Genomic DNA, 22,996 nt, shown 5'->3' with positions numbered 1-22,996 from the left:
GCGAGACCACTGAAGGTTATTAAAAAGAGTGGACAGATCCCTGCAGGGCCCCATTCTCTTGTATATGGGGTGCACTATGGGAAGCACCGATGCGAACTCTGAAAGTGGGGTGTGATAAAAATTTCTGTATAAAAATAAGGAGTGGGCCTCAGAGATCCCACTCATGCAGAGTAGTGAGGATGTGGTGTCGCCAAGTAGTATCATGGGCCTTCGTGAGATCAAAAAAGATGGCAATGAGGTGTTGTCGCTGGGAAAAAGCTGATCGAATGGCAGACTCCAGGTACACCAAGCTGTCAATAGTGGAGCGTCCTCGGTGAAAACTGCCCTGGGACGGAGCCAGAAGGTCCCAAGACCGGGTCAACACACATTCAAGCAGCTTGCATAGAAAGTTGGTGAGGCTGATGGAATGATAGCTGTCAACATCTAGTGGGTTCTTCCCACGTTTTAGCACTGGAATGATGACACATTCCCGCCATTGCGATGGGAAGTCGCCATTGCTCCAAATGCGGTAATTATAAGGGGTCAAATAAGGAGAATATGGCAGGTGTATAAACCTGGAACCACTTTTCGGTAATGGCAGCCCAAGTTTTCTTACTCATCTGAGCGTGGGTGTTGTCTTCATGCTACCTGTGCGAAGCCAGGGCAGGTAATACATTATTTAAAACAAGGAATCTAACCATGATGACATTTGTTAAAGCACACAGCCTCAGCTAATAATGCAATATACGGATGAGAGCCCATTACTCATCAATCAGTTCAATGTCTGAATATTAACAAACTATAATACCAAAAATTAGTAAGGAGCTTACAACTTCAAAAAGAATGTAATAACCCAAGTACCTCAAAGGCATGTGCTGAGAGGTGGGAATGTTACCCAACCACAAGTTTAATTAGCCTTGGTTGCAAAATACTAACATCAAGAACAGACAGAGTTGTTGAAGGAGAAGAGATCAGTTTAGATTTTGCTGGACTGTAGATACATAGGAGGCAATACTGACCCTATCAATTATCTTAGAGAGAGGATCAAGAAAGGCAACACTGATTAGAATACTTTCTTTGAAACTCTGACATTAAGAAGGATAAACCACAGATAGTAAAAGTTATATAAAACTTTTGTAGAAATCAGACTGTAGTAATGGATGAAAGAATATGTGCACATTCACCAAGGCTTGTCTACAGTAAGCAGTTTCAAGTGGATGTAGGCTGTAATACTTATGCAGAAATGAAGAGGCTTGCATAGAACTGACTAGTGTGAACAGCTGCATCAAACAACCTTTTGGCATGAAGACCACAACAGCAACACCACCATTAGTTGCCTGGTCACATTTTTAGAGAGGCCTATTTATAATACAAATTAACAAATGATGTGTCAGACACATTGCTAATAAGTACTGACTTTAATATTATTTTGAATCTGGTAAGATTGCCACTTCTTGCCTAGCAAGAAATCGTCTGCACCAGAATACAGCTGTCCACTCAGAGCTCTAAAAAAGGAGGCGCAAAGTTTGCATGAAAATTTGTTTACCGGCGTCTACGCGGTTATGGTAAACAATTCATTCCCCTGTTGGGTCAATTCACTACCGACGTGACTTACAAATCAGTCACTCAGCCTATTACTTTTACTGTTGTCAGTGCTGCGAGCTCCACTAACCTTTTTGGCCTGGATGCCTTTCAAGCTTTCGGTTTTTCTATCACTGACACCCTACAGTTGGTCTCCGAAGACCTTCCCTATCAATCATTGGAATCTTTGATCTCAGACTTTCCAGATATTTTTGAGGAGGGCCTGGGGCGTGTTTCAGATTTTGAAGCTCACTTAACGTTGAAGGCGTCGGCTCGCCCGCGTTTTCTATGCGCGAGGCAGATCCCCTTGGCTCTCCTCCCTCAAGTCAAGGAAGAGCTAGACTGGCTGACAGCCCTAGGGGTCGTTCTTCCCATTTCTTCCAGTGAGTGGGCTTTGCCCCTCGTTATTGTAAGGAAGCCCTCGGGAAAATTACGTCTTTGTGGCGATTTAAAGGCCACCATTAATTCACAATTGGTGGTGGACACCTATCCTTTGCCTCGTGCTGATGAATTGTTCTCCGCTGTGGTGGGAGGCCAATATTTTTCGAAAATCGATCTGTCGGAGGCTTATCATCAGATACCACTTGATGAGGACTCCAAACGGCTGGCGGTCGTCAACATTCCGTATGGCCTTTACCAACACCAGCGGTTGCCCTTTGGAATATCCAGTGCCCCGGCGATATTCCAGCGTTATCTTGAGCATGTCACGTCGACAATCCCTCATTGTATTAATTACCTGGATGACATAATTGTCACAGGCCGAAGCACGAAGGAACACTTGCATAACCTTCGCACCCTCTTTCTCAAATTCAGGTCTGTGGGCTTGCGTTGCAACCTGCATAAGTCAACCTTCTTCCAACCGTCCATTGAGTATGTGGGCTACACCATATCTCGGCACGGCATCCAGCCACTAGGAAGTTTGGTCCAAGGTAACGTCAACCTTCCTCGGCCCGCTTCGCTGGAAGAGTTACAAGCTTTTTTTTAGGCAAGATAGCCTATTACCACCGGTTCATTCCCAGGGCTTCCACTATAGCCCACCCCCTGTACTGCCTTCTGCACAAGGGTGTTCCTTTTGATTGGTCGCCTGCATGCGAGCGAGCATTCACCTCGTTGAAGGGCCTCCTCACGTCAGCCCCTTGTTTGGCTACTTTTGATCCCCATAAGCCGTTGGTCCTGGCTACAGACGCTTCGCAGAATGGGGTGGGGGCGGTCCTGGCCCATCGCAACGCAGATGGTTCTGAGCAACCACTGGCATTTGCGTCTAAAACGCTTAGTCCCGCGCAGGCCCATTACTCCCAGGTGGAAAAGGAGGCTTTGGCCATTGTTTACGCTGTTACCAAGTTTCACCCTTTCTTGTATGGCACGAAGTTTCAGTTAATCACTGACCATAAGCCGTTAATATCGTTATTTGGCCCCGCCTCTCAGATTCCGGATAGGGCGGCCCACAGACTACAGCGCTGGGCCTTGTTCCTCTCTAAGTACCATTATGACATTCATTTTCACCCTACAGGACAGCATGCCAATGCCGATGCTCTTTCCCGTCTTCCGGTGGGCCCGGATCCTACGTTCAATCGAGAGGAGATTATGTGTTTTCATTTGGATGTGCCGTCCCGCCAAGCGGTTGATGGCTTCCCGATCACTAGTTCTCGAGTCGCCAGGGAAACGGCGGCTGACCCGGTTCTCCGGCAAGTAGTTCGCCTCATTCAGCAGGGGTGGTCTTCCTGCCCTCCGGGCCGGGCCTCGGACCCTCTTCGTAATTATTTTCTTCTACGAGACCGCCTCTCGGTCTTGGAAGGAGTTCTCCTTCTGGCTACCGATGATACAGCTCCTCGCGTGGTTGTTCCTGCAGGTTTACGAAGGGAGGTCCTCATGTTATTACATGCGGGGCACTGGGGTGTTTCCCGTACTAAAACCTTGGCTTGCAGACATGTGTACTGGCACGGTATTGACAGAGAAATTGAGCACTTGGTGGCCGCCTGTTCCCAGTGTGCGAGCCAACAAGCATCTCCCAGGGCAGCGTTCTCTTCATGGCCGCCGGCAACCCAAGCATGGAAACGTGTTCACATCGATTTTGCGGGCCCGTTTCTCAATGGCTTTTGGCTCATTGTCATTGACGCTTATTCCCGATTCCCATATGTGGTTCACTGCTCCTCAACCACTTCAGAAGTTGCAATCCAGGCACTAGCAAAAATCTTTTCTGTGGAAGGTCTGCCAATCACCCTGGTCTCGGACAATGGACCGCAGTTTATTTCGCAGACCTTCCAGGATTTTTGTAGGCACTTCGGTATTCGGCACATTTGCTTTCCCCCCTTCCATCCACAATCGAATGGGGAAGCCGAGCGCATGGTGCGCACATTTAAGATGCAGATGAAAAAGTATGTGCACGAATTTCCTGCGGAGGAAGCATTGACGTTTTTCTTGACGGCATACCAGACCACACCAATGGGAGAACGCAGCCCCGCAGAGCTCCTCCATGGGCGTCAACCTCGGACTCTGCTGCACCTCCTCCGGCCTGGTCCTCGCCAGTCTTCACAAAACGGAGTGCCTGGCTTTCCACTGGGTACGTCAGTCTGGGCCCGTGGATTTGGTCGCAATCCACGTTGGATACCGGCGGTGGTCCTGTGCCGACAAGGCCGCCGGCTCTATACCTTGCAGGCGGGGGACCGGGTGGTACGTCGTCACCAAAATCAGCTACGTCCACGTTTGGGCACCCACCCTCCGACCTCTCGGACACCGGCTTCCCCATTGCCGGCACCTGTGTTGGTTTCACAGGGGACGTTACTTCCTCTCCCCGCTGTGACTCTGCCGCACTGTGATGGTTCTCAGCCTTGGCAGCCTCCAGTAGCTCCAGCACTGGCATCACCATCGTTCGGGATGCCACAGCGAGAGCCAGCCCCCCTAGCAGGACCGGTTTCTCAGGAGGCTGGTTCACCTGGGGTCGTCCCTTCCCCTTCGTCCCCGCCACTGGGTCTTGACCCTCTCGAGGTGGAACAGGATCCGGCGTTCGACAGCTTGTCGCCCATTCTGTCCCGGGCTCCGGTTGTGGGACGACAGGGGCCTCTTCGTGTGGGTCACTTCCAGCCGTATTCAAAGGTTCCGGCTCAAGGGTTGGCAGATCCCCTCGACTCCGGCCATCCAATGGATGTGGAGGTCATCGCTCCGGCCCGACGCTCCACCTTCCGACGCAGTGGACCACAGTGGCTGCACCCCCCGAAGGAGGAGGAGTGCTGTAGCCACCAGAAAGATCGCGGGAGGCGCACATTGGCACGGCGCGTCACGGACGGTAGTTGCTGCAAGTAGAGTCCTGTCCACCAGAGGGCACGCGAGAATTCGGACGCGACCTCTGCCGGCATAACAACAACAACAACAACGACAACAACAACTCCGGCAGCACGGGCCGGGCCCAGTCAGTTCACATAGGGCAGGTCTAGCAGACAGTTCCCGGTCTACACTAGGTGAAGTGCGACGGAAACGTGAATCGTGTTACTACAAAAACCTATCAAAAGAAGTAAAGCAATGCCATCAAGTTTCTAACACACAAAGCAAAATCAGTAAATCTATATCACAATGAAGTAAATTTGCTGTTCGTTTGTACTCATAAAGATGAAGACAGTGGCACTAAATTCTGCCACTGCTGTAAATTCCGAAAATACATCTATCATTGGGTTAAAAAAGCTAACAGCACCATCTACTGGTTGTTTGGTGCACTATGTCATGATGATTAAACATTCTAATCACTAAGCTGAACAGACAATTTGAGATAAAACTTTAAATAATGATATCATTCTTTACAGTGGAAAATCCAGGCTGGAATGTAACAATGCCAGAGAAGGAAAGTTGCTACTCACCATATAGCGGAGATGCTGAGTCACGATGGGCACAACAAAAAGATTCACACAACTGTAGCTTTCGGCCATAAAGGCCTTTGTCAGCAGTACACACACACACACACACACACACACACACACACACACACACACACACACACACACACACACACACAAACGTAACTTGCACACACGTCTGCAGTCTCTGAGAGCTGAAACAACACTGCTGACAAAGGCATTTATGGCCAAAAGCTACAATTGTGTGAATCTTTTTGATGTGCCTATCGCGACTCAGCATCTTCGCTATATGGTGAGTAGGAACTTTCCTTCTCTGGTATTGATATCATTCTTTTCTATGTTCTAATTCTGATAAAACAAAGCCTATATGTTACCGCAAGCTATGCTCAAGTTACTGGTGGAAACCCCATGAAAATTCGTCTAATAGTTTTGGAGATTAACGTATACAAACAGACAGACATGACATTTTAATATAAAACTTTAAATCATGATTTTTTCCCTGATCTTAGTTTGTTGAAATAAAGTTTGTATGTTGCCCCAAACTAGGCTCAAATTACCTGTGAAAAACCCATGAAATTTCATCTAGCAGTTTTGGAGATTAGGATGTTCAGACAGACATGACGGTTTTACAGTTTTATTATAAATGACTATGCAAACTTTCCTTTAAACCAATATCATACCATTTCCACTAGTAGTAGAATGATCCTTAGGTATTTCTGCTGTAGAAGCCAATTCTTCAGAATTTTCACCCTTTAATGAATGTTGGGCTGAACTGGATTTGCGTTTTGTCTGAAATATAATAAACAGAATAGTCCTAAAACGTGTTTTGTTCATCCACAAATTCCATTGTGAAGGAGGACTTTCAGGGATATGGAATGAGTCAAGTTAACAGGCAAGAGCAGTCACTGCTAGCAACTTCTGTAAAACATACTAACAACAAATTATGACTAGATCTAATCCACTCATGAAGACAATTATATGAATTTCTTGTAGATTACTTTATAGAAGTACAGATATTTTAGGAAAAAGCAGTCAATTATAGAAAGAAACATTGCTCCTCTTACATTACTCAGATGCTGTTTTTATCTATTACTTTGTATTAAGTTTTAATTTAACTTGACTAATTCTTACATAAAATCAGGCATTCCTCTGTGGAAGTCGACTGACCAATTGGAGGTGTGAATTTTTATTGCTAATTCAAAATTATTTTCTACTTAAATTTTTCCCTCCAGTATTCAAGTACCCAATATTTTGGTCTACTTGCCAAGTAGAATCATTATCTATGCAGAAGCTGTTTGCTCCTTGTGCTTGAATGACTAATGATGAGCGTTAGAAAGAGGTCACATGTTGGCTGCATGGCTTGCCAGAGCATTGGATCAAGTAAGAACACTCTCTCTGGTTTTGGCCTCTCCTCTCTCTCCTGATTGCTTTCAGACTTCGGTCAGACACAAAATTACATCTTATGATCACCAACTTAACTGGCTTGTGGTTCTATCATTTTGCTCTGGGAACATATTCTGTATCCCATGAAGTCAGAATACAGAAATTTGATTTTAAATCCCTCTTTTATTTTGAAGAACACTCCCTTTGGATGCCCGGAGAATGTAATTTTCATAGCAAGCTTTGCCATGAACTAGAGTCGAAAGTTAGATGGGGTCGGTAGCCAAAGTCCTGCATCACATGCTAGTGCCTGCTCCAATCACTGTTAGTCACCACACCACTGGGGAGGCACATTCAGTTGCTGCCTACACCATCTGCCCGCAAGCCAATAACAGGTGCGCACAGTGACATGCTGCTCTAACTGCCTGACCTTACAGTCCATCTGCCACCCAGCTTCACACAGCTGGTGTTTGCTGCCTGCCCGTGGGATCCATCCATTGCCACGATGGTCTGCTGTTTGTTCTGGGATCGTTAGCATTGCACCATGTTGACAGCAACACCACGACACAACTACTGTGTCACTAAACTTCACTTTACAGCTGGCAACATGTCAGCCTTTGCATTTTAAATACCTGTAACGCATTGGGAACTCTTTAGCATACATGGATAGAGAGCAAGGGCATTACAGACCAGCACCAGTCAGCACTTGTTGTCTTTCACTGGAACGTGATAACAACCAAATACGGGCTCTGGTGACACACAGCACTCTTAGCTGCAGCTGTTTCTTGTCTCACCTCAGTACCCACAAATTCTGCCCTTGAACTATGGCAAAGCTACTTACCGAACTGGAAATATCATTATTCCAAGGCAAAGAGAACTATTCTGTCACCTGCCACAATACATAACCTCTAAAAAACAATATATCAACGTATTTGTTTTCTTGGATTCCTAGTTTTAGTTCTAAGTGTAAAACATGAATCCTAAGTAAGTGTGCAATGTTTCGGTTTTTGACCAACTGCTGTGAGTCGAATGAGTGCTCATGCCCTTTTAAACCCTTGCTGAAACAAAACACCCTTACATAGTGTGCCTTTCTTATCTCTGTAATATCAAGCTATAGTCCACAAGTCAGTCAGTTCCATTTCCTCTTACTATCATATATTTTCTCATGCATTATGCTAGGTGGGTTAGAAAAGTTTGCTATGCAGCCAAGTTTGAGTTGGAGCAGTGGCCACATTCTTCGGTGACAGCATAACCCATTCAAATAACATTGTAATGGATGCCATTACAGAGCACACACTGCTGAAAGAACAAATGTGGCATCACACATTACGGGAGCCAGTTCTGTACCGTAATGTAGTTACACGTAGGCCTGCCTGCCCTGTGTCTTTCAGTTCTGCTGGACTGGCAGTCCCACCCCCTCCCAACTACACTCTCTCTCCCACCCCTCTCCCCCCCACCCCCCTCTCCAATGGTGGAATTTCTACACAATTCCTATGCAAACAGGACATTGTTAAAAAAACCTTTGTGGCTCTTCACAGGAGGTTCTCTCTTTCTCCCTGAACCTCACCCCTCCGGTATTCACCACAAATAGGGTTTGTCTCAGTGCTAAATCTGCAACCCCAACCTTGACCTCAGCAAGTCAGACAATTTTAGGCAGCTAGAATACCTGTCTAATTTTACATTTGCTTTATCTTATTGCAAAATTTTGTATTAACATTCCTAATTAATTATAAATGGGTGTGAGTTCCTTCCTTTGGACTTTACATCTTTGTTCTAATCGAATCGTAGGATGAATTTACGGGTATGGATTGTTAATGATTAGTTCTGATTAGGAATAACAATTTTAACTGCCTTCTCACTACATATTTTGCATTTTATACATTAAAACACACGTTTTAAGAGGTCTTGCAGTGAATATGGGATCAAACAATTGAAACAAATATGACATAAGCAGTAGAAACAAAATTGTGTGTGAATTCCTAAGGGACCAAACTGCTGAGGTCATTGGTCCCTAGACTCACAAATAGCAGTAGAAACAGTAATAGCTATAGCAGAAATTAACCAAGTTGTACTCACTGGTGAAAAGTGGAACAACAATTGTCACAGGGTAGCTTGTTCCACAGGCAGACAATAGCGACAGAGGAGTCTGTAAGTGTTATTGTTTTATGGATGGGCACAGCAGTCAGATGTTGGGTAGCAATTATGGTGAGATGACAGGTACCTGATCTCTGATGTAAGATACCAAGGGGCGCATACACTCCTCTGTTTCCAGATATTCTAATGAATTTTAGAAAGCAAAGCTAATGAGACACTCTCTTTTACTTTGTCTCTGAATAGCTGGAGATATCCAATTTTCTGTATGATGTCTACAGGCAGCCTGTAGACATTACACTGATGCATAGTCTTAATGGAAATTATTTTTACTTCTAGTATTGTACAAGTGAATTTCACAGTTCTTCCTAAATCAAGATCAACACAATGAGACAGATTTCTAAGTGAAAAGCAGACAGAACTTCTTATTGTTTAGATATGACACAGATGGGGAAGAAAAATGGCTACATCTTTTCCAAAAAGAATCACTTCAGCATCCACCATAGCTGACTTAGGAAACCATGGAACTCTAACATTAGTATGGCTAGATAGGGATCTAATCATCACTGCTCACAAATATTTGGAATAAATTAAGTACCTGAAATAAATGTGACAGGCTGCTGTCATTCTAACACAGCCAATATAAAGGATTGATGTTTTGCCATAGGCAGCATCTGGCCTGTAGATTGTATACACTTATCTTACACAAACAAACAGTGCATTACAAATGAGAAAAGTGTCATGTTGGCTATGTACACTTATCTTTCCAAATTATGATAGCCAGAAACATATGCTGAATCCATGTATTAGAAGGTGGTGCTTTCTTAATTAACATGAAAGGAAGCACTAGTTTTCATCTGTTGATAAGAAAATGAAATCATTCACAACATTGTGTACAAGCATTTTCAGATATTATTAAAGATAGCTACATAATCTATATTCACATCAATAAATATTTTACTCACATCTATATTGTGTGATTTTAGGTGCTCCACCAAACTTGGTAACTGTGCAGCAACGAAAGAACATTTTCGGCACTTGTACCAGGTCACAACTTCTGCGAAGTCATCCAGTCCTTCAAGTTCTGTGGGCTGAGTTATGAAATGCATTACTATTGCTCTTTAAATTACACATGTGACATTCAAATAGAAACCAGCATTTTTGAGTGTTGAACTAACGGAGAATGGTATGTAGGTTAGAATACATACATTACTCAAATGCCACATATAGGAGAGGTAACGACAGTCATGATTCTGCAACCAACTGAGATTTTGACCAGTCTCAATAAACAGTTTAGGGATATTACTCATCAAAAAACAAGTCATGATAGTGTAAAAGACATTGTAGGAGAAAAAAAGTCATTAATACCATACTTTGTCGCAAGTGTTGCAGAAGGAGATGTCAGCTGACTGTTTTTGAGACCTCATTTCTATTCAGAGTATTTACATCTGTGTCCTGCACAGTATCAGCCTTAGCAGGATTTACACTGTCTTGTGCTGCATTTTTGCTGTGGTTCTATGTCACAACACAGTTGTACTGTTGTAGCTAATAATAATCATCAGAGTGAAATCTCTCATGCAGTATGACTGAGCACTTCCTGCTATTTAGACGGGAGTGTAAGTATGAAATGTGACTGTGTAGCCATCCAATAGGTGAGTAATTGCAATTATGACAGAAACCCTTTGAAAGTGACAACTCTCAGCTCTTTAGTTGGTATGTTGGTTTAATTTTGCTACATTATTTACAAATGTGTAGCATTAAGCCTGCAATAAGCCAGAAAATGGCTGTGCTTAAAAAATACTGGAACTAAACAATAACGGAAATGCACAGCTTGACACATGCATGGTACTGATTCACATCTTAGATGCAACAAAATCTGATGTGTTTCAAGCACTATGTACAGAAAAATATCCAGAAAGACATATCAACAGCTACTGAAACTTCTGCAGAAGGCAAGGTATTTTTCTAATTAACTGCCATCTATGATGAAACATGGGTCCACAACTACAACCTGCAGAACAAGAGGTTGCGTACAGAATGCAGAGATGGAAGGGGGCTCTGCAGTGATGGCAAGAACTCACATGTCAACTGGAATATGTCTGTGATATAATGCCTTCTCCTATAAATATTTTGCTGTTGAACACAAGTTTCTTGAAAAATAATAGGTTGATAACAATGGCAGAAAGGTTCAGCAGTACACATGCAACCCGCTGTTGGTTAACCATTCTTTTTTGTGAGGGAATGAAGAACAGTCACTTTTATTGCCAAAAATACTCCCCTCCTCCAGAAAACTGAATAGAAAAATAACATATTGTTTTAGTACTTTCATTTGGCCAAGACATTTGAAGAGAAAAAAGACCAGGTTTATATCTAAATGACGTTCATACAGAATGCTATATAGAATTACACATCAGCTTATTGTTAATACACAGTGTGATGTTGGGAATGTGCTTAACTTTATACACAACATGAACATTTAAAACACACTTTAAAAAGTATATACCTCTGACAGGAGGGAGTCCTGTTGTCTGCTTTCTTCTGGAAGTTGAGTTTCAACCAACTGTACAGGCTCTAATGGTGCTTCTACTGTTACAGTGTTGACTATATGCATGTTTGGTAATATAACACTGTTTTCACCTTCATCTGTAGCTACTCCTGTGCCACAAATAACTAAAATGAGGCAATTTTATTAAAATTTGCACACATATAATATATTTAAAAAAATATGTTATAAATAAATGTTACAGTTCCAACAACTGAATGATTCAGTGCAAGGAAGTGCTAACACCCAGTTATTTTCAAATTACTCCGATCACATAAACTGTTGTGTTTTCAAATACATCACATTGTGGTAGTAAGTTGTTCCCTCTGTATTGCCTGAAAACACTGTTTGGTATACAAACTGCTTTGTCTTATTGTATTTGTGTTCTTGTTTCTGAATTTTGAAAACTTCTAACATGCAATACAAAAAATATGCTCCCATGGATTAGCAGAGTTAAAGTATTTTCCAATTCAAAAATAAATACCATTAACAAAAACAATTGAGGTGCTGAGAGTAGTATATGCAGATCTGAACCACAATTCATTTTGATAAAAATGGACCATGTTTATTCCTAAAATTCGAGAAACTGTTAATGCTATGATTTGATTTTTAGGGTCTGTTAAACATGATTATTTAAGTTAATCTTCCAAAACCTTGAATCAGATACCAAGTTCTCTGGTTTTGTGCTGTTTACATGTTAAAATAACTAGTCTAGCCCCATTAGCAATTTTAACACTCTTCATCAATAACAACATGCCCATGAACAAAATGTGACAAAACACATACTACCTTTATACATGTGTAGTATGTATTTCAAAATTGTAATCATGTCATTGTATTTAGCTTTTCTGACTATTGTAGATCTGCTGCAAATTAAAACAATGAAAAACATTAATTTCTGTTAACAATACACACAGGTAGTGACACTGCCACATTGTCTTCAGTGCCATAAATTCACACCTTACATTAATGAAAGCATATGAAGTTGGGATACATCATTTGTTCTCTGGGAATAAGATTATAAGTTATAATCAGTTATTTTAACGTTAGATAATGATATTTTTGGCAATGTCATTCAATTTGATACTTCAGCGCATAAAAAGTAGGGGGCGGGCAGGAGCATATCATAAAGTTGCAATCTTTCAATTTCAGGTTGGCTGTGACCTTGTGTTGCTGTTGAGATTTTCAACTTTTCTTAAAATTCTGAGAAACGTGAAGTGTTGGGAGGCTAGACAAAAAGCTAGGGACAAGGAAAGGGGTGCAGCATTCACATAATTTGTAATTAACTGAGGGTTAACACTTTCATGTTGTAGACAGTAAATTGTTGAAAAAGCTTAATAAAACTCACCATCTTCCACAACCATCACTGGAACATTATCAATATCTTTGCCTTCCAGTGAATTGTTACGAATCAACACGTGAGTGCCATTTGGTAAAGTGTACATCAAAACGGACTCACTCATTGCCACTCTAAAAATAAATGAAAAAGGGAAAGTGAGTAAAAGCAGCAATTAATAAGAAACTGCAAAAGGTGACAGTGATTACAGTAATTTCCTAACAAAAATAGCATACCATATTAATAAACATTATCACTGTTCTTTAGCAGAAAATTTACAGGATACTGAATTTTGTACATCCTATTCGTAGTAATTTATGTTTCACACAGACTTAAAAAGTGTTAGAAGCTTTTTTCAATGCTTAGCACCTGACTATGTCACTGTAAACTAAAGACCAACTTGTAATCATTAATAATAATAATAATAATAATAATAATAATAATAATAATAATAATAATAATTCAAGTTTCCTGCAGTGGCGATTTTTACAGTAGCTGCATACAAACTGCAGCAATTTAAAAGAAAAACACCTCTTGCTTGCGCCACACAATTAATCTTCAAATTAATACATGCTTATAAGAGGTCCCAGGGTTCAGTACAATAATACTAAAACACTTGCAATAATAAAGGGAAAAGAAGACAGAAAAAAATGGAATTTGTGTGAATCTTAAACATTACAGAAACAGCACTAAATAGGTAAATGAGATTAAGGGCTTACTCTTAAAATTCCTGAAATCTGCCTCCTGAGGAGGAGGGAGACAATATATATGAAACTGTGACAGATTACAACTGTGTGCCACAAGGGTACTAAAAACTGGAACCATACCTTTCATGGGCAAGCTCATACTGAGTGAGCTTACTGTGGTAGGCTATTTCCACTGAGTGGCTTAACATTTGATTTCCCTTTATGTACTTATATTGAATTAATGCTGCAATCTCGACTTTTCACAACTATGTACAAAATGGACTTGAGCCTGAGGAACAGTGTGAAATAATGGATCTCTCACACGAAATGTCTTGTGCATTCCTTTTTCTTGTAGCTTCATTCCTATTAATTCATACATATTCTAGAGGACTTCCCAGAAAGACAATTTTTTCTTTAGTAACAATATTTCATAGCTAGTCTGGGAAAAACAGTTGGCACTTATTTCTACAATAAATTCTATATAACGTATTCTCCTTGGATCACAAAGTCTTAAAATTCCAATATGATCATTTATCAGCCATTGCTCACATGGAAAAGACAGCAGTGTCACCAACACAAATGCAAGACACAATACTATTCAGGCACAACTAACAACCAGCCCTAAAAATTTGGAATTTTAACTGGCAAGAATAAGAACAAACTGATACTGGTGCACCATACACACACAGTAGATTGCACAGCAAATACTGAAACAACACCAATTCAAAACAGCTTTTGTCATATATCATACCATTAGGCTTGTTTCCTCCAAACTATAAATTTGTATCTTGATAGTCACCAAAAATACAATCTTTTTCTGTATAAACATTTACCAATACACAACTTTTAGATCACTGAGCATTTCTGACCATTTGGGATGTGACAGTTAAGTTAATCCATAATACCTTTCCTCCTTATGTTATGCCACTCCTCACCAGTAATTGTTTCATCTCTGAGCAGTGAAAACAGCCTTTTTCCTCCTTACTTTAATCCTGTCTTCACCAACAATTATTTCATATTTGAGAGTGTGCTCGTGCATGCCCCCCCCCCCCCCCCCACACACACAAATTCACTGGAATTCTGAAACTGCCAACCTCCTTGCCACTCCCAGTACACTGATAATTCACTAACCTAAAAAAAAGCTTAATCTCCTAAAAAGAATAGTCAAATGCGGCAGACACACACAGACATAGCAGTAATAACCAACCCCTCTCTTCTTAGGTGACTGGAAAGGTCAATGTTACACAAAACTTGGTAATTGACGAGTTGCCAACCTAAGAATGTAAGAGAGATCAATGGGGCAAACTGATTGTTCTCTACTGAATGTGTGTGTCATAGTGTGACACTCTGGCTCATATTGCGTCACCTGACAGAAATGCCCGTGTAGGACCAGTGGATAAGAGAAGGTCACAAGCAAACTGATTACGGGATACTGGATCATGAAATACTACCACAGAACGGGATGACGCCTTTTCATTTGCATAGTGTTAATGGACTGTGTTGGTTCATTTCTGGAGTAGGAGCACTGATATTGGTGCTGACAAGTTTGCAGCACTGTTTACTACAGGTTGGACTGGTGGCACACCTGCCAATGCATTTGCTGGTAGTGAGTAGATATCACAACCATCTCAGATTGCAAAGAGCACATGAACACTTCCACTGATCTGCTGAGTAATGAAATGGAATGGTTTTGGACAAACAACACTTCAAACTGTCCTATAATGGTACATGCATACATGTTAGTTGCTACCATAGTCACTGAAATCTGGCACCATGCCCTGTTGATGGAACATGGGGTACTGCTGCTTTATGGTAACATACTGAGACTGGTTTGATGCAGTTCTCCATGCTGCTCTATCCCGTGCAAGCTTCTTCATCTCCCAGTGCCTACTGCAGTCTACATCCTTCTGAATCTGCTTAGTGTATTCATCTCTTGGTCTCCCTCTATGATTTTTACCCTCCACGCTGCCCTCCAATACTAAACAGGCGATCCCTTGATGCCTAGCTGGAGCACATTGATCTCAATAGTCTATATACAAAATCTATCAGAGTAAAAAATACTTAACTCCTTTTGATTTCAATATGAAATAAACAAGTAAGATGTTTAAAATGTTTACTTGGCTCTCAATCTGTTAGGGAAATTTCAAATGTTGGTAATTTTTTTTATTGTTACAAATAAGTGCTGTCAACACTGAGTATGCCATATGTTGTTCCTAGAGAAGCCATTGTGTTTACGTAAATGCTCTCTGTTGCGCTTAGAGAATCTATTTACTCTTCGGCTTCAGTAATTATTTGTGTTTGTAGTTAAATTTTTGCAGATAAATAAGAAATCAAGCCCAAACTTTTATTTATATTGATGTATACAAAAGAAATGTTCATAATCTAATTTTTTTGAAGCAGATTTATTATGTTGTAAATAGTCTTCACGTGTTTGCCACCGGATCACGTTGTGCAAAGTCCCCAATATTTCCTCAGAGCAATTGTCCCACACCTTCAGGTGGTTCAACCTTGCTCGTGGCTAGGTATGACTGACGGTATCCACACACCGATGCCCCATTTTTAGAACATGCAGTCGTGGAAATATTTAAATGGTCTTTAAATATGTCTGCTTGTGTCTGAATATGTGTGGATGGATATGTGTGTGTGTGCGAGTGTATACCCGTCCTTTTTTCCCCCTAAGGTAAGTCTTTCCGCTCCCGGGATTGGAATGACTCCTTACCCTCTCCCTTAAAACCCACATCCTTTCGTCTTTCCCTCTCCTTCCCTCTTTCCTGATGAGGCAACAGTTTGTTGCGAGAGCTTGAATTTTGTGTGTATGTTTGTGTTTGTTTGTGTGTCTATCGACCTGCCAGCGCTTTCGTTCGGTAAGTCACATCATCTTTGTTTTTAGATATATTTTTCCCACGTGGAATGTTTCCCTCTATTATATAAATAAATATGTAATATATAAAGTGGAAACATTGTTACCAAAAATCTCAAAAAGTTCTTGAACAAATTAATTCTAATTTTTACACCACATTAATTGTAATGAACAGACGTGTGTGTGTGTGTGTGTGTGTGTGTGTGTGTGTGCAAGCACACATGCGCCTGTGTGTGTGTGTGTGTGTGTGTGAGTGTGAGTGAGTGAAAGGGAAACGTTGTTACTAAAAATCTCAAAACGTTCTTTACAAATGTACACAAAATTTTACACAATACCCTAATGGACATTCAGACAGACAGTAGGCTGTATATTTTATTGATGCATATAATACACTGAGGTGACAGAAGTCATGGGATTCCTCCTGATATCACAGTGGATGTCCTTTTCCCCAGCATAGTGTGGCAACTCAACGTGGCATGGACTCAACAAGGCATTGGAAGTCCCCAGCAGAAATATAGAGCCATGCTGCCTCTACAGCTGTCTGTAATTGCGAAACTGTTGTCGGTGTAGTATTTTGTGCCTGAACTAACCTCACGATTATGTCCCAAAGATGTTTGATGGGACTTATGTAGGGTGCTCTGGGCAGCCATATCACTTGCTTGAATTGTCCATAATGTTCTTCGAACTAGTCAGGAACAGTTGTGGCCAAGCAATGTGATATTGTTGTTTGGGAACATGAAGCACATGAATGGCTGCAGATGGTCTCCAAGTAGCAAAATATAACCATTTCCAGTCAATGATTGGTTCAGTTGGACCAGAAAACACATTCCATCCCATGTAAATACAGCCCACACAGTCATGGAGCCACCACCAGCTCAGACAGTGCCTTGTTCACAACTTGGGTCTATGACTTCGTGGGGGGGTCTGCACCATACACAAATGCTACCATCAGCTCTTACAAACTGAAATTTTGACTCATCTGGACAGACCATGGTTTCTCAGTCATCTAGGGTCCACCCGATACGGTCATGCGCCTAGGGGAGGCACTGCAAGCGATGTCATGCTGTAGGCACTAGCATTGGTCATCTGCAGCCACAGCCCATTAACACCAAATTTCACAGCACTGTCCTAACGTATATGTTCATAGTACATCCCACATTGTTCTCTGAGGTTATTTCATGCTGTATTATTCATCTGTTAGCAGGGACTACTCTAAGTAAATGCTTAAAGTTAAACATGGCTGCACGTTCAGAGACCATGTCTAGGTTACAATTGCAAGAAATGAGCCCTCAGTCACTATTTTTAGACTTAATTAACCTTGGTTCGACACTACTAGGAGTGCCTTCATCAGAATTGAAAACACTTAAAATGGCCTATAACATAGTCACAGAGTTATAGGGTAAGACATTTTTATATAAAGATTGTAAGTGCTGAATAACAGTAAAAGACGGAGGCAGTACTTACATGTCACATATAAAATAATTAACACACCAAAAGGGCTTTAGTCACAAAATATTTAAGATGGAATAAGTGAAGGCGAGCCATTATGGGCTGCTGCTCATACCTGTACAGCCCCAGGATGCTACAGACGGAGGTGTCCTTGTTAACAAAATAACGCCTTCACTTATTCCATCTTAAATATTTTGTGACTAAAGCCCTTTGGTGTGTTAATTATTTTATATATGACATATAAGTACTGCCTCTGTCTTTTACTGTTATTCAGTACTTACACTCTTTATATAAAAATGTCTTACCCAATAACTCTGTGACTGTGTTATAGGCCATTTTAAGTGTTTTCAATTCTGATGAAGGCACTCCTAGTAGTGTCAAAACCAGGTTAATGAAGTCTAAAAATAGTGACCGAGGGCTCATTTCTTGCAATTGTAGCTAAGTAAATGCCACTGCTCTTGGTCATTAAGTGCAGGCCATCAGCCACTGCGTTGTCTGTGATGGGAGGAAATGCCTGAAATTTGGTATTCTTGGCACACTCTTGACAGTGTGGCTCTCGGAATGTTGAATTCCCTAATGATTTCCGAAATGGAACGTCCCTTGCATCCAGCTCCATCTTGCTCCAACTACTATTCCATATTCATAGTCTGTTAATTCCAGTCATGTGGCCATAATCACAGTGTAAACATTTTCACACGAACCACCCAAGTACAGATAACTTCTCCATCAACATACTGCTCTTTTATATCTTGTATATGTGATACTGCTACCATCTGTATATGTGCTTATTGCTGTCCCATGACTTTCGTCACTCCAGTGTATGTAAATAAATAATATATAAAGGAGAAGCATTGTTACCAAATATTTCAAATCACACTTGACTGATTTACTTCAAAGTTTTACCCATTACTATAATAAATATTTGGACAAATATGGGGCGTAAATATTTTAAGTATATAATATATAGAAATGTTTTAATAAAAATCTTAAAAAGTTCTTGACATATTTATTTCAGATTTTAAACCATAGACTATATGTATTTTTTAAACAACAGTGTACAGATTTTCTGTTCCCTGAACCAGTGTACTCCTTGCACCAGAACAAATATGAGTGATACGGGTGTTAATATCAGTCACATTGAGAAACAACTGAAATCACTAAAATTTAGCAAAGCCCGAGAGTCTAATGGAATCTGTGTCAGCTTGTATTTAAAAACTGCAGTTGATTAGCCCCTCTTTCAGTCTTAGCAGTCTGTAAGAAGGGTATCAGAACTAATATCATTGACATCCATTGGTTGTAGAATCTTATAACATATTCTGAGCTCAAACATAATGAGATATAAAAATATGATTCTGTTAAAATTGCCATAATCACACATAGTTCACTGGTTTTCACTGCTAACCTTGCAATTTGTATTGTTAAAAATAAAACTATAAAGTGCATGAATATAAAAAAAATGCCCTGTTCTCAGTTTTATACTTAACAGTAGCTGTTGCAGTTTTTAAAAAGTTGTGATGATGACTTCTTAACAATCGGAACTGGTCAATTTTTTTGTTTTTAGTGCCACGGAGACAGATTTAATAAAAACCTATTTGAATAAATTTGGCTGTGTGCTCCAAATGACGCAGGCTTGTTTCATGTAATGAGGTGTCTTTAGAATATTGGTGAAGTCTTTGGGACACATATTGATTAAGATTAACTGGAGATATTAAATATAATGAAAGGAAGCATATACTGTCGCAGGTTTGTGTTACTCACAGGAAGGCGTCACAGAAATGCTGAAAAACCAAATGTGCAACACTTGAAGATAGGCACCAGTTATTGTGTGAAAGCCATCTTATAACATTTCAGGATATGATATTAAGTGAGAAATCTACAAATCCTCATATGTGGTTCAATGGAAAGTGCCCTGTGCCATAAACTTCACAGTGGTTTTTAAAGTATAGATTTAGAGAAGGTATTATGCAACCAGTGAAGTTAGTAATAATCAAAATAATAAACATGTTTACTCCTAGTAATAAAGTTCCACATAAAACATAAATTTCAAGCTTTCAAAACCAGGACCACTGTCTGGTAAGAAAGTAAAATAAGAGAACCTTTTAATAGACTACTAGGAAAAGTCAGACAAGATAAAAGTGACAAAAGGGATGTAATGAAGTGGAAGAAAAATTAACTTTATACAGAAATTTTAACACATGTTGATACACAAATGAGTAAGACTGCTGATCTAAGTTTGAGAATTTAGTTGAGGATGAAGTCATATGTGATGCAATCAGTGCCTGCATGATGTGACTTACCATACGAAAGCGCTGGCAGGTCGATAGAAACACAAACAGACACATACATACACACAAAATTCAAGCTTTCGCAACAGACTGTTGCCTCATCAGGAAAGAGGGAAGGAGAGGGAAAGACGAAAGGATGTGGGTTTTAAGGGAGAGGGTAAGGAGTCATTCCAATCCCGGGAGCGGAAAGACTTACCTTAGGGGGAAAAAAGGACGGGTATACACTCGCACACACACACATATCCATCCACACATATTCAGACACAAGCAGACATATTTAAAGACCATTTAAATATTTCCACGACTGCATGTTCTAAAAATGGGGCATCGGTGTGTGGATACCGTCAGTCGTACCTAGCCACGAGCAAGGTTGAACCACCTGAAGGTGTGGGACAATTGCTCTGAGGAAATATTGGGGACTTTGCACAACGTGATCCGGTGGCAAACACGTGAAGACTATTTACAACATAATAAATCTGCTTCAAAAAAATTAGATTATGAACATTTCTTTTGTATACATCAATATAAATAAAAGTTTGGGCTTGATTTCTTATTTATCTGCAAAAATTTAACTACAAACACAAATAATTACTGAAGCCGAAGAGTAAATAGATTCTCTAAGTGCAACAGAGAGCATTTACGTAAACACAATGGCTTCTCTAGGAACAACATATGGCATACTCAGTGTTGACAGCACTTATTTGTAACAATAAAAAAAATTACCAACATTTGAAATTTCCCTAACAGATTGAGAGCCAAGTAAACATTTTAAACATCTTACTTGTTTATTTCATATTGAAATCAAAAGGAGTTAAGTATTTTTTACTCTGATAGATTTTGTATATAGACTATTGAGATCAATGTGCTCCAGCTAGGCATCAAGGGATTGCCTGTTTAGTATTGGAGGGCAGCGTGGAGGGTAAAAATCATAGAGGGAGACCAAGAGATGAATACACTAAGCAGATTCAGAAGGATGTAGACTGCAGTAGGCACTGGGAGATGAAGAAGCTTGCACGGGATAGAGCAGCATGGAGAACTGCATCAAACCAGTCTCAGGACTGAAGACAACAACAACAACAACAACAACAACAGCTATAAACTACGTTCAGACTGATTCAGAGATATGACCACTGGATGGGAAAACTTATACTGCTAACAGTCAACAGACAGTATCAAACTGATTCCTAGCAACTTCCATTGATAATCTCTACAAAGACAAATTAAAATATCAGTTCAAAGTCAATGGGTTGAAAGCTACATAAGAAAACAGCGCTTCGAATTTCCACAGAAACAACAGTAATTTATTGGCTTCTATAAGACCTAATCAAGTCTCCAGCTAGTTCATGGCCCCATGCTCTGATACGAGGCCTATGCCTACGAAGCATATGCATACTTACTAAACCTTTAATGCTGGCACCAAAGACTGGAAAATGACTCATCAAAACTAGACGCCTGCACACAGGAAAGCATCTGCGAATTCTTGCAGGCTTTATGCATCAGGACAGATGACTTTGTAGAGTAATTGTTAACTCCAAATTCAGAGACATTCGACACTTTTAAACAACATCTGTGAACCAATGGGACCACAAGTTGCCGGCAGCTAAATGTGTCGTTCATGTGAAAATGTTCTGTCCAGCAGAACAATGAAATACATGTCAGTACATACGGTTTGAAAACAGTAATCAATAAAACTGCTCAAATTATTATGTATTTAAGTCCACCATTATTTATGGGATAGTAAATATTCATACCAATGGATCAGGAGCACAATACCTATGCTGGAATAGTTAGATAAAATCTGCAGGAAATTAGCAATCTTATCTTCTGTTAGTAATAGATGACCCCCCCAAGAAGAAGACATTTCCCAAAGAATTGGGGTTCACAACCAACTTTCGACCATGTCTATAAATCCAGTTTGTAACCATCTCAGTATCAGAATCAGTTTCACGACTTTCATGAAGTGTTTCTTCAAGCACAGGATACAATCTACCATACCTGCTGTATCTGTACTAGACGTTTCACTCAATGGTCCAAACGACACTGTGTTGCTCGAAATACCACCACTTATTAGTAGTAGTATTTGATACTGTAGGAATAGCAACTACGTTATCTGCATCAGTCTGTTCCAAATTCTGAATCTTCTATGTGCTCTTCGGTAACCACTTTCCAGTAGTTCATTACGCAATCAGCCAACACTTCATCTTCCATGGAACCGTGCCAACTCCATGAAGCCATTCTTATAGATCTAAAAGAAATATTCATGAATGTCAGTATAATCCCTCTAACTACAAAAACCAACCAAAAGTGACTAAGTAATCTGCCTATAACATTCAAATGTGTGCATAAACTGTTTTACAATAAACATATACAATGCTGATTGGTCACAAACAACAGATCTTGGGTGTTTCATAGAAATGCTGTATTGATTCCTAAAGGAATTCAAAGTATATGTGCACCAAAAACCAGATCCTAGCATTGTAATTAATGAGCAGATTGCAAGCAACAGGAATTGGTTTTTTTAATATCTTCGATGATGTGTTACTTTCATGGTCTCATTTAGGACTGCTGCCTTCATGACTCGCATTTATCATGCTTCTGTTTGCTTCACTGGTTTATTTCTATATGAATATATACTGGTTTTTGCGATGGTCATGTGACCATTTGTAAAAATGTGTGTCTGGTAGCTTTTCTAGTTTGCCCAACACTTGGAATTTTGTTGTCTTAAGTATAAATATAGCTTATGACTGGGTATTGCCACCCTAAGCACAGCATGCTTCTCCTACAACAGTTTTTTGCTGTTTTTTAATAAAGATTTGGTGGTATGCTCATAATTTTCAACTGTTGTCCTCATAATTTTTGTTCACACCGATTTTATATTGAAGGGTGTCCCATTGAGATTACTACTTGCCTGTGTACTTTCATCAGTTTTGATTATTGTGTGACACACACACACACACACACA

General features: G+C 40.4%; 1 protein-coding gene across 5 annotated transcripts in view; it reads right to left on the bottom strand.

Moving 5' to 3' along the window:
* The window catches only part of LOC126475180 (zinc finger protein 774-like), a 144,739-nt gene that overhangs the window by 43,184 nt on the left and 78,559 nt on the right, over positions 1-22,996 (bottom strand). For 2 of the 5 annotated variants that reach the window (XM_050102818.1, XM_050102813.1), the window contains exons 2-6: positions 22,030-22,279; positions 12,767-12,888; positions 11,380-11,546; positions 9,842-9,967; positions 6,086-6,194 (exon numbers count right to left, since the gene is read on the bottom strand). In XM_050102818.1, coding sequence (XP_049958775.1) covers positions 6,086-6,194; positions 9,842-9,967; positions 11,380-11,546; positions 12,767-12,881 — 517 coding nt within the window. In that variant the 5' untranslated portion in view covers positions 12,882-12,888; positions 22,030-22,279. The remainder of the gene's footprint in view (positions 1-6,085; positions 6,195-9,841; positions 9,968-11,379; positions 11,547-12,766; positions 12,889-22,029; positions 22,280-22,996) is intronic. The other 3 variants (XM_050102815.1, XM_050102814.1, XM_050102816.1) reach the window with 3 other exon arrangements.

This window comes from Schistocerca serialis, chromosome 4 (genome assembly GCF_023864345.2).
Source record: "Schistocerca serialis cubense isolate TAMUIC-IGC-003099 chromosome 4, iqSchSeri2.2, whole genome shotgun sequence".
NCBI lineage: Eukaryota > Metazoa > Arthropoda > Insecta > Orthoptera > Acrididae > Schistocerca > Schistocerca serialis.
Note: the sequence above shows the minus strand (reverse complement) of the source record. Positions and strands in the feature narration are given on the sequence as shown.